The sequence below is a fragment of the Beta vulgaris genome, chromosome 8, assembly GCF_026745355.1.
Source record: "Beta vulgaris subsp. vulgaris cultivar EL10 chromosome 8, EL10.2, whole genome shotgun sequence".
Taxonomy (NCBI): domain Eukaryota; kingdom Viridiplantae; phylum Streptophyta; class Magnoliopsida; order Caryophyllales; family Amaranthaceae; genus Beta; species Beta vulgaris.
In genome coordinates, this window is record NC_079209.1 from 6,290,770 (window position 1) to 6,303,253 (window position 12,484).

At 35.7% G+C, this 12,484-nt stretch overlaps 2 protein-coding genes across 2 annotated transcripts; one reads left to right on the forward strand and one right to left on the reverse strand.

The window, feature by feature from the left end:
• The first annotated feature begins 1,197 nt into the window (after positions 1-1,197).
• On the forward strand, positions 1,198-8,792 carry LOC130589794 (TPD1 protein homolog 1-like). Its single transcript, XM_057391379.1, has 2 exons — positions 1,198-1,472; positions 8,318-8,792. Exons 1-2 carry the CDS (start codon positions 1,415-1,417, stop codon positions 8,647-8,649), a joined length of 390 nt encoding a protein of 129 aa, XP_057247362.1. The 5' UTR covers positions 1,198-1,414; the 3' UTR covers positions 8,650-8,792.
• A 747-nt stretch (positions 8,793-9,539) lies between these two features.
• On the reverse strand, positions 9,540-10,656 carry LOC104900815 (hypothetical protein). Its single transcript, XM_010688336.4, has one exon. The coding sequence runs from the start codon at positions 10,459-10,461 to the stop codon at positions 9,892-9,894; it is 570 nt and encodes a 189-aa protein (XP_010686638.1). The 5' UTR covers positions 10,462-10,656; the 3' UTR covers positions 9,540-9,891.
• Positions 10,657-12,484: the final 1,828 nt, after the last annotated feature.

A 12,484-nucleotide genomic window follows, 5' to 3' on the forward strand; every position in this document is an offset into this window, starting at 1 on the left:
AAGGAAGTATAAATATGTGCAGCCTAACGTAATGCTAGAAACTAGGAAAGTATAAACAGAATATTCCTAAAGGATTACAAAAGATTACAAAATATTATCATATTCTATCAGAGAGCAATATTAAAGTTGGGTTATTAAATAAAAAAGTGGATCATAGGGGCGGAAAAATAGGAGAAAGTAGAATTAGATTTGTTATCAAAAATAGAAAAAGCAATAGTTGTAGATTAAAAATAAATAGAACCATAAAAAAGCGTGTAGATTGAAAGGTAACAGAGATAGTACTATGCAATGCATGTGTTTGTGGTTGTAGCAATGTAGCATCATCTATGTCCAACTCAAATGTCGGTGGTTCAGCTTTGGGATCCCACTTTACAATGGGCGATAATCGAACCCCTATCACAATTAGAGCTGGCAAAATAGACCCATATCCGACTCGAATACTCGACCCGGGACTCATTTCCACACGAAATTACAACCCGAAATAGACTTAAAAAGAAAAAGTTTTGGAGAAGTCAATAAATGAAATAAGTTGATTAGTTTTTTTCACTTTGAATTATAGAGATATGGAAACTTTTCTTGGATTTCCTAGTGCCAATTCTTGGGTGCTTTCAGAATTACCTAAAACTATGTGCATTCGAGCATATTTATTTGCATATATGTCACATATTTTGTTCAAATGAGTTCAAATACAAAACTTGCAAATAAATGTGAGAGGCAACATCTATGTCTAGGTGCTCTTGCAAACACTATGGAGACTTTGACCTACCAGGCATGGGCCTTCGACACACCTCTAATTCATGACCTTGTCTAAGTGTGTCTATCTTAGGATATTTTGCAGTAAATATATATATGCGTAGATATATGCTCTTTGTATTTAGGTATCTTGCTAACTATGAATATCTCCTTGTAGATTCTTTCCTTATTTTGTATTTGTTCCTTTATTTTGCTCTAGCTAAGGCTGTATATAACAAAGTCTTTGGTCATTGTCATAAATCATAATTCAAGGAAAGCTCTTCCAAAGCACAAAACTCTTCATACTGAGGTCTAAGGATTATATAGTCACCATGGATGCACGTAAATCTGTTCGCATGTTGTGCTTGGTTTGGAGCATCTTGTCTCTACTTTCAATTTATGCTAATGCTCTTGATTTTGGTTCGCCCTGATTTTCAGTCAGGCAATTATATATTTTAAATTTTTGATTGAATATCTTTATGATTTCATATAACTTGTTTACACAACTTTTATAAAGGCTAGCTTTTGTTCGTTTAATTAATTGATACATGGTCTGACTACCACAATAGCTGATATAAAAATTTGCCTTTGGGTTTATGTCATGCAATTTCCTCTTATTTCTATATATTTATCGCTGTAATTTATTTATTTTGTATTTGCAGGACATAGTACTAGTAGGAGGATGGCAACCTCAGGGTTTTTTAAGGACACTGAAATTCATAATGTCACCACTAAATCTGGTGTGTTTACAAACCATCTCTTTTGTCAAATCAAGCTTTAAAAATAAATTGGTTTTTAGGTATGGTTTATCCTCCGGATAATTATATAATTTTCCGATATTAATATTTTATTTTAAAATTATACATCAAAAACTTTACTTGGTTTAGTGGTTAAAACTTTCAGTATATAAAGCTTGAAGTCTATTTGCTCCCTCTAGGGAATTTTTCTTAGTTTTGCGGAACTTTATTGATTGGTGAATGGGTTAACTAATAACTTGATTATACTTATTATAAAATTTGTGAAAAAGTCCGACCTTGATTATTATGTTTAACACAATTTGAGATCTCTTGCACCATACTAAATGTTGGAATTTAGAGTATATGTTTTAGATTACTTCATGATGTATATTTGAATTGCTTGGTCAAGGTGTTGCAACTCAAATAATACATGTAACTAGCAGTGGTACTGTCAAGTGCAAGTGCCTCGCAGGCCTCGCAAGCCACTCCTCGCAACTCTCTCTTTCGCACAAGCATAGGAGAGGAAGAAGAGCACTGGTCGCGACCTACGTCGCACCTCGCGACAGTGCTGGAACAGACGAAGCGAGACAGAAGCATGCTCGCGACTCGCGAGACTGGTCGCACCTCGCGACGGAGCTCAGTCGCGACTCGCGACGGTTTGTCTCGACTCGCGATGGTCGTCTGTTTTCGCGATGCTTTGTGTACTTTCACGGTTATTTGACGGTTGCTATGTAGCGTTTCAGTTTTTCTAAAACAAGATATATATGAGACATTTCATATGATGAAGTAGGATGAGAAATATAATTCTCTCTATAGCATACAAACTTGAAAGGAAATTTAAGGAGTTCTTCATTTTCACAAATACTCACAAATTCATTTTCAATTTGATAGTGTTCATAGTAAGCGTGACCACTATTGTTTTTCTTCTTTGTATCTCGAAGGTGAATTCCGTGATACCCGTGCTTTACGAATAGGGTCGGAATATTACTTTTGGGAAAGTGATCCACGACTAGAAGAATTGTTCATCTTGTGACTCTTGTTCATTTCGTAATTTATTCTAACAATCCAAAAGTAATATCTTATTCAAGATGACTACAATTCGTGAAATGTCTGCAAATTTTCACAAACTTGACAAGTTCGAAGGTGTTGGATTTAGAAGATGGCAAAAGAAGATGCATTTTCTTCTTACTTCGTTAAATGTGGCGTATGTTTTGAGCACTCCCAAACCCGAGGAAGTAGATGATGAAACTGTTGAAGAAATTCGAAGGAGAAACAAATGGGAGAATGATGACTATATATGTCGTGGCCACATTCTTAACCGTATGTCCGATGCTTTGTTTGATATTTATCAATTTGTTGAATCCGCTAAAAGTCTTTGGAATGAACTAGAAAGTAAATACATGGCCGAAGATGCTTCTAGTAAGAAGTTTCTTGTTAGTAATTTCAATGCCTTTAAAATGGTAGACACTAGGCCGGTGATGGAGCAATTCCATGAAATTCAAGGAATTTTAGGAAGTTTTAAGCAACACAACATTGATATGGATGAGACATTTGTTGTTTCCTCAATAATTGACAAATTACCACCCGGTTGGAAAGATGTTAGAAATTCTCTAAAGCATAAGAAAGATGATATGAATGTTGAACAATTGGGTGCTCATCTTCGGATTGAAGAGGGCATTCGGGTCCAAGATGGACAAAAGGATGTCAATCCTAATCCTTCTACCGTTAACATGGTGGAGGATGGTAAGTCAAAGGAGTCTTCTAATCCTAAGAAGAGGGCTAACAATTTCACCAAAGGCAACAATTGGAAGAAGCCTAAGTTTGGTGGAGGTGCTCAACGAGGTTGTTGGGAATGTGGCAAGCCCGGTCATTTTAAGAAGGATTGCACCATTTGGAAAAAGAAGATGAACAAAAAGAATGGTGGGAATGGCGAGTCAAGCCAAACCCATGCCAAGCAAGGTATGAGTACACAAGTTTCACTTAATTCAAATCTGAATTTTGTGTGTATGATTTCTGAAATCTTTTGTGTACAGGATGATTGTTCATGGTGGATCGATTCGGGAGCATCAAGACATGTATGCAAGGAGCGATCTCTATTTAAGACTTTCAAAGAGGTTGAAAATGGAGAAGTTCTTTACATGGGAAATGATTCTACGGCTAAAGTTCTAGGTGTAGGACAAGTAGAATTAGTGTTTAGTTCCGGAAAGCCTCTTATTTTAAGAGATGTATTGTATGCTCCGGAACTTAGGAAAAATTTAGTCTCCGGTGCTACCTTGAATCGATTAGGATTTAAAATGGTGTTTGAAGCTGATAAATTCATATTATCTAAGGGTGGAACATTTGTAGGACTTGGTTATCTTTGTAATAGTATGTTTAAACTTAGTATTTCAAATGCTTTGAAAGATACTTTGTTTGTTGTTAATGACAATTCTTCTCTATGGCATAATCGACTTGGTCATGTTAATTACAAGAAGTTATGTTCAATGTCTAAACATGATTTGATTCCTTCTTTTGATCCAAGTATAGAGAAGTGTAGAACATGCATGTTAACAAAGATAACTAGAAAATCTTTTCCAAACAATGTGGAAAAGGATACTTCTTTAGTTGATTTGGTGCATAGTAATTTATGTGATTTCCATAGACTCCTTCCTTAGGGAACAAGAAATACATGATAACTTTTATAGATGATTACTCTCGATTTTGTTATGTATACTTGTTGTTTACTAAGGATGAAGCCCTTGATAAGTTTAAGATCTATAAAAATGAAGTTGAATTGCAACTAAGTGACAAACTTAAAAGATTTAGAACCGATAGGGGTGGTGAATTCTATGACCCAAGTTATTTTCAATCAACTGGCATTATACATGAAACCACAGCGGCTATACACCACAACAAAATGGTATAGCCGAAAGAAAGAATCGAACTTTGCAAGAAATGGTAAATTCGATGTTTCCTATTCAGGTTTAAGTGATGGTTTTTGGGGTGAAGCTATGTTAACAGCTTGTCATATTTTAAACCGAGTTCCAATGAAAAAGAACGAGGTTACCCCATATGAACTTTGGTATAAAAGAAACCAAACTTGAGTTATCTCAAAGTTTGGGGATGTCGGGCCATTGTAAAGGTGCCGGAACCCAAACGTAAAAAGTTGGGTGAAAGGGAGTTGAGTGCATCTTTATAGGGTATGCTCTTCATAGCAAAGCCTATAGGTTCTATGTTATAGAACAAAATGACTTTTGGTCAATTCACATATTGTGGAGTCAAGAGATGCAATATTTGATGAAAATAGATATTCATCAATTCCTAGACCAAAGGACATTACTCCTAATACCAATGTTCATGAAGTTGATCAATCAAACATGGATCAAGGAGTTGAACTTGATCAAACTAACATTGATCAAGAAGTTGATGAACAAGCTCTTGATGAGAATGTTGCATCAACATCATCACAACCTAGGAGAAGCAAAAGAGCAAGAAAAGAGAAATCTTTTGGCCCAGACTTTCATGTATACTTGGTTGAAGGATCAAGATGCTCCATAGTGACTAAGTTTCCATATATATTTAATGTGGAAGAGGATCCTTTAACGTTTAATGAGGCTATGAGGTCTCAAGATGCCGCTTTTTGGAAAGAGGCAATTGATGATGAGATGGATTCCATCATGGGAAATAACACTTGGGTTCTAGCTGATTTACCTCCTAAGTGTAAACCAATTGGGTGTAAATGGATTTTCAAAAAGAAAATGAAAGTAGATGGGACTATTGATAAGTTCAAAGCCCGTCTTGTAGCTCAAGGTTTTTCACAAAACCGGGCATTGATTATTTTGATACATATGCACCAGTTGCTAGAATCTCCACTATAAGGTTATTAATAGCTCTTGCGGCTATTCATAACTTGTGATCCATCAAATGGATGTTAAGACGGCTTTCTTAAATGGAGAACTAGAAGAAGAGGTTTACATGCGACAACCGGAAGGGTTTGTTGTGAAAGGTCAAGAGCACAAAGTGTGCAAGTTAATTAGATCTTTGTATGGGCTAAAACAAGCACCAAAGCAATGGCATCAAAAGTTTGATGAGGTTGTGTTGTCTAATGGATTCAAGTTGAATAATTCAGACAAGTGTGTGTATAGCAAATTTGATGACAACGGTAATGGTGTCATGATTTGCTTATATGTAGATGACATGTTGATTTTTGGAACGGATTTGTCACAAGTTGAATGGACAAAATCTTTTCTATCTTCACAATTCTCCATGAAAGATTTGGAGAGGCTGATGTCATCTTAGGTTAGAATTAAGAGAGACAATGGAAAATTGATCTTGTCACAATCTCATTACATTGAGAAAGTGCTCAAGAAATTTAATGTAGTGATTGCTCTCTTGTTTCAACTCCTATGGACCCAAGTGAAAAATTGTTGCCTAATGATGGTAATGTCGTGTCTCAACTTGAGTATGCGAGGGTTATAGGATGTTTGATGTATGCTATGACGAGTACTAGGCCGGATATCGCATTTGCGGTAGGGAAACTAATAAGTAGATATACAAGTAACCCTAGTATGGAACATTGGCAAGCTATTCGTCGAGTGTTAAAATATTTGAGGAAAACCATGGATTATGGTTTGTCCTACAGTGGATATCCTTCAGTTTTAGAAGGGTATTCGGATGCGAGTTGGATCTCTAATAGAGAAGATCATTCCTCCACAAGTGGATGGGTATTCCTCCTTGGGGAGGTGCAATATCTTGGGCATCCAAGAAACAAACTTGTATTGCAGATTCATCAATGACTTCTGAGTTTATAGCTCTGTCATCGGCAAGCAAAGAAGCCGAGTGGTTAAGGAATCTCATGTTTGAGATACCTTTGTTGCAAAAGCCAATATCACCTATTGCTATACATTGTGACAGTGATGCAGCGTTGGCAAGAGCTTATAGTCAAGTGTATAATGGCAAGTCAAGACACATTGGTGTGAGACATAGCTATGTCCAAGGACTTATCAAAGATAGTGCCATTACTGTTGACTATGTTAGAACTACGTATAATCTAGCAGATTGTTTCACAAAGGCGCTAGCTAGAGATACGGTAAAGAGGATGGCAATCGGTTTAGGATTGGTGCCTTTTGGAAATCACAAGTGAGGGAATCTTAACTTAACGCCCAATAAGACGTTGGGTCTTGAGTTCAATAAGATTAATTTCCTTATTTGATGATTGAAAGAACTTATATAATCATCCCAGGTAAAGTTCTTTGAATCTGTGATGTTTAAGAGGTTGTTTAATCTTAATAGGTCTCTTGACATTGTGCTTTATCACAGGAGCATGTTTTCTAAGAGATCTACCTATGTAAGTGCGAAGTTTGGCCGCTTCAAGGAGCTAGTGAGGCATAGCTTTGATGCACTTATGAATTGATATGGACACATGGCGAGTTAGTGTCAAGTATATATTGAAAATGAGTAGTTAATCTTGTGTGTATAATATCTTCAAGTTTTCATTATGTGTTGCTAATGGTTCAATCGTTTATCGACACCATTTGGATACGAATGCTTGGAATGTGTATTATACTAAGTGGAAGTTCAAGTCTTTGTACACTTTCATTTATGCATAAGATTGTTTTGTGATGATGATGTTTGTTGCATTTATTTTATATACTCTAAATGGGGGAGGATTGTTGGAATTTAGAGTATATGTTTTAGATTACTTCATGATGTATATTTGAATTGCTTGGTCAAGGTGTTGCAACTCAAATAATACATGTAACTAGCAGTGGTACTGTCAAGTGCAAGTGCCTCGCAGGCCTCGCAAGCCACTCCTCACAACTCTCTCTTTCGCACAAGCACAGGAGAGGAAGAAGAGCACTGGTCGCGACTCGCGACCTACGTCGCACCTCGCGACAGTGCTGGAACAGACGAAGCGAGACAGAAGCATGCTCGCGACTCGCGAGACTGGTCGCACCTCGCGACGGTTTGTCTCGACTCGCGATGGTCGTCTGTTTTCGCGATGCTTTGTGTACTTTCACGGTTATTTGACGGTTGCTATGTAGCGTTTCAGTTTTTCTAAAACAAGATATATATGAGACATTTCATATGATTAAGTAGGATGAGAAATATAATTCTCTCTATAGCATACAAACTTGAAAGGAAATTTAAGGAGTTCTTCATTTTCACAAATACTCACAAATTCATTTTCAATTTGATAGTGTTCATAGTAAGCGTGACCACTATTGTTTTTCTTCTTTGTATCTCGAAGGTGAATTCCGTGATACACGTGCTTTACGAATAGGGTCGGAATATTACTTTTGGGAAAGTGATCCACGCCTAGAAGAATTGTTCATCTTGTGACTCTTGTTCATTTCGTAATTTATTCTAACACTAAAGTTTGCTAATAAGGTAGAAATAGATTTACAATATTGATAATTATTTTTTGCTCTCCATCGTATGGAATAGTATTATAGGTTGATATTAGTTTAACGCACAATTAAGTATTTTTTTTTTCTTTGGTGCAAAAGAGTGAACAAAATTCACGGATCAAAATCCAAGTACAATAAAAAATACTGAAGATGGCACAGCCACACAACTAACACTGTCTAACATCATCGGAACCAAAACTGAGTATGGCTTACTTATTACCTAGCTAAATACTTTCTCCGTTTAGAAATAGTTGCACCATTTCTATTTTGTACACTATTCACATTTTACACTTAGATTGTCTTTGATGATTTATATTTTTTAAAAACATAGTTATATGGGATCTTGTTAGATTTGTTTCGATGTAAATTTTTTTAAAATAAACCTTTTATAATTTTAGTGGTTGAATTAGATTTGGTGCAACTATTTCTAAACGGAAGAAGTATATGTAAATCATGCAGGTACACGTCGAATAGGAGAAGGACATAGGTGCTCGGAGTCTGACATAATTTTAGACCAAGGACCTTCTGCACCATTGCCTAGCGGAATTCCAACCTACACAGTTGTACTATGCAATGCTTGTGTATCTGGCTGTAGCATCACCAACATCCATCTCAGATGCGGGTGGTTCAGCTCCGCTAGGCTTATCGATCCTTTCGTGTTTCGAAGACTTCGTTTTGATGACTGCCTTATCAATGATGGCAAGCCCCTTGATGCTGGCCAAAGCCTCACTTTCCAATATGCCAACACTCGTAGTTACCCTCTCTCTATTTCCTCTGTTGTTTGCGTATGAAATATTCCTATGCCATAAATGTGTGTAATCACGTAAGTGTAAAAATGATTACATATATAGTTATATTGATCATCAACTATTTAGCTGGTAAGTTAGTGTAGTTAAGGGGAAGTATAAATTATGTACTTCCTGTCAATCTATCATCATTCATTTATCAAGAGGTTGATAACTTGATAAGTATAGTAGAAGTTAAGGGGGAGGTTTTTCTACTTAATAAAGCTTTGACAATTTTATTACTTGATTTGATGCTTGTCCAAGCGAGTATTACAATTTATATTATACACTTGTGCGTACACTGACCAGTGAACATGTACAACCAAAGCTATTATTTCGCATATTATCTTAATTGTTCGTTTGGAGCTCTTCAAATGAGCAATGAGCGGCAAATATGCTCAGGTATACCATATATGGTCCACCTGGGTGTGCCATGTACAACATAGGTTTTAGTGGCTATTGCCATTTGCATCTTAAGTCTTTTCGACATTACACGGCACACCCATTTTTTAGTGGCTATTGCCATTTGCATATTAGGTCCTTTCGGCATTATGGTTAGTTTCAAGTTTTTGGCCTTATAATCTAGAGATCACATGCTATAAATTGTATACCAAACTCAAAATTAGTGGAATTGTACTCAATTAGTCATTTTGTTTACTTATGCTTCTTGTTTAGGGAATTGATCATAACCAATTTGGCCACATTTGACTTTCTAATAATCCTTTTGATCTGACATTTAAATATGTAAAAAAATCATTGACTAAATAGATATTAAGAGCAAAAACTTAAGCTAGTTAATTAATTGGATGAGTTACAAAGAATAAAGCTTGTTTATGAGCTCAATGTAATAAACGAGCTGAGGTTAGTAAAGTCAACACACTAATTTCTGAATGAACTTGAGATTGAATATTAAGCTTTGATTACTTGACTCAATTCATTTACAGTAGTTGACATGCTCACTAAACAGAACCTACCTAGCTGTGTAGTACTATTATAAATGCCATAAATGGGCATAGCAATATAGCATAACAAGAGCAAAAATGGTAAGAGTCGTAATTTATGAAGCACGAAAACCTCTAGACCTAATGTTTTCCCATCTTTAAATGGTTTCCGTTTTTGCTAATGGAGCCCGTGCCACCCAGGACCCCACATAGGTCCGGCCCTGGACCAAAGACTTCTCCAATTCGTAAACGTTTCCACTTTCGAAACCTCAGGTTGTGATAGAATGAGGAGTCATCTAGCTAGTAACTAGTAAGCATACTCATAAGAGAAGTCAGAGACGCCAACCATAGAGTAAAGAACTTGAGAAATGATGAAAATGGAGCCTCCAATAATAATCAATGTGAGAACAGCAGAAATGGGGTTCTTAAGGAGCTCATATATAGGCTGGAAAACAGCATATAAAACTCCTGTACTCACAGTAAGTGCATACAATGCATATCTTCTGACATTCTCCCAGAACTCCTCCATCAATGGGCCTTCTGGACCTAAAGCCCACGCCTTATCTTGGCCCATTATCAGCAGTAAAAGCCCAATTGAAACAGCTCCTGTAATCACCTGAAAACTCTTCCTCCTATGAAATTCATCATCATCATTTTCATCTACTGCTGCTGCTGATAAAGTTGTATCTTTTTCTTTGTTATGTGATTTTATCAACCAATATTTAAACTTTGTGGGAAATTTAGGAGGAACTGGGATTCCCTTTCCTAGAAATGCAGGGGAATAAGAAGGAAAGCCGAAAGACGAGAACTTAAGGTTTGGATTTAAGGTGGTTTTGGTGTGTAATGGAAGAGAATGGTACAACAATTGAGACTTCATCAAAGTAGTCTTTGTTTATTTTTGGGTTTGGTTTGAAGAAATGAAGGTAGTTTACTTTTGTTGATCTGAAATTATTTGATGTTTTCAAAGAAGTGGATGAAAAGGTTGTATAGATTGTGTTATCAACTACTCACTCTTTTGAGAAAGTGGTCTTATCTTCTTCTTCATGTGTTTGTGTTGTATGGTTAAATGTTAATTGGTTGGTCTTCCAACGATTTTCATGCCTTATCTAAATATCTTCTGGTAAGTGGCCCTCTCTTGTTCATTCATAAATTCATATTCGGTATGGGTAACTTTTGTGCAATACCCTCTAGTAAAACAGTTAATTCAGGACTTTTCGTTTTTTTTTTAGGTTCAGGCCTTAGGGTCTGTTTTGTCCAATTTATTTTTAGTTAAGTTGCAATCAGTTCAGTTCATTTGCAATTATTTCAGTTCATTTGCAATTAGTTCAGTTCAACTCCAATTAACATTTATGTTAGTATGATTTAATTCATTTCAATTCAATTGCAATCAGTTCAGTTCAGTTATTTTACGTCAAAGAAAACATGCACTAAAAAGACAAATAAGGAAATTAGCAAATGTAGTTTATGGAATTGTGTTGTTAGTTTTTAGAATAAGCTCTGGTAGTATTAGTATGACTGACTTTAAGTACATTTTATAACCTATATCATATTATTTAACAATTTCAAAATGAAAATTGGAAATTGATGACAGTGGTGTCAAACGCGTGCTAATTCAAGCTAGGGTGTGTTATATTCACCTTAAAAATAAGTTTTAGGTCCAATAAGTTCAAATCAAGCTTGATTAGGTTAAACACGACACTCAAAATTAAGTTCCAACAAGGTTCAATCAGGTCTAATAAGTTTAGTTCATATAAGTTCATATTTTTCAGGTGAAGAGAACACACCCTTGGGAGATGTTTGGTTCAGATCGAGGAATGGAAAGGGAATGGAATCAAATAAAGGGGAGAAATGTTAACAATATTTGTTACTTTTATTAGGTGTTTCCTTCAATAATGAAAAGGAATCACTTGTAAGGTAATGGAAATGAATTTGTTACTCTTCTAATTTGGAGGGAAACATTTTAGGGGTTTGCATTACCCTCAAGTAAGGATAATGGTTAACCGACTATCCAAACCAAACAAGGAGCAATGGATTCAGATTATTGAATCCGTTTCCATATCCTAAAAGAGCTCAACCAAACAAGGCCTTAGAAGGTATTGAACATGCTCTATCTTTTTGGTAATTTATGAAACTAATGACTATTAAAGAAGAATAAGCTTATAAAAGGAAATGTGTTGGATACAAAAATAAAATCACGATCTTTGTCATAATAATTAAAATAATGTCAATTTATTTCTCTTAGTGTAATAATTTTTTATTTAATTTTATGATAAATTGTTGCACTAAATGACACCTCTTGCAAGCTATTTGTCATACTTGCATATCAAACTCAATGAGAGAGGGGATAGTTAAGGAGATCTTGCCCCAAAAAGCCTTTAGTAGAGCTTGATCCTATGACCTTAAAGGAATGAGAATAAATCTTTACCATTAAGTCAAGTCTTATTTGATTTATTAGTAACTCATATGATTTGTGGGCTATGTAATTAGGTCTTATATAGACTAAATGATAGTTGTGATTATAAGAAGTCGGAATACAGGAGGTTGACAAAAGTGATCAATTAGTAGATGTTGGTATGAAATGTAGGATGAGCATCCTACACCAGTTTCAAAACGCAAGGCAAGAAGAATGAAACGCACCATTCAACATGCAAAAAGTAATTGATTTGACAGCCAATGTACATTCCCATTACATCCAATGTACATGTCGAAAATTCAAAAAGTAACTGATTTGACAGTTATTGTTCATCATTTAATAACTGATTTGATGTCAACCGACATCATTTCCCCCCCCCCATATACTGTTCACCACTTCTCTCTTTTCCACACTCAATCTCCTTGTACATTCTTGGCTTCGTGGTTGTTCATTAACAAAATCAAAATGTACAATGACAGCCCCCCAG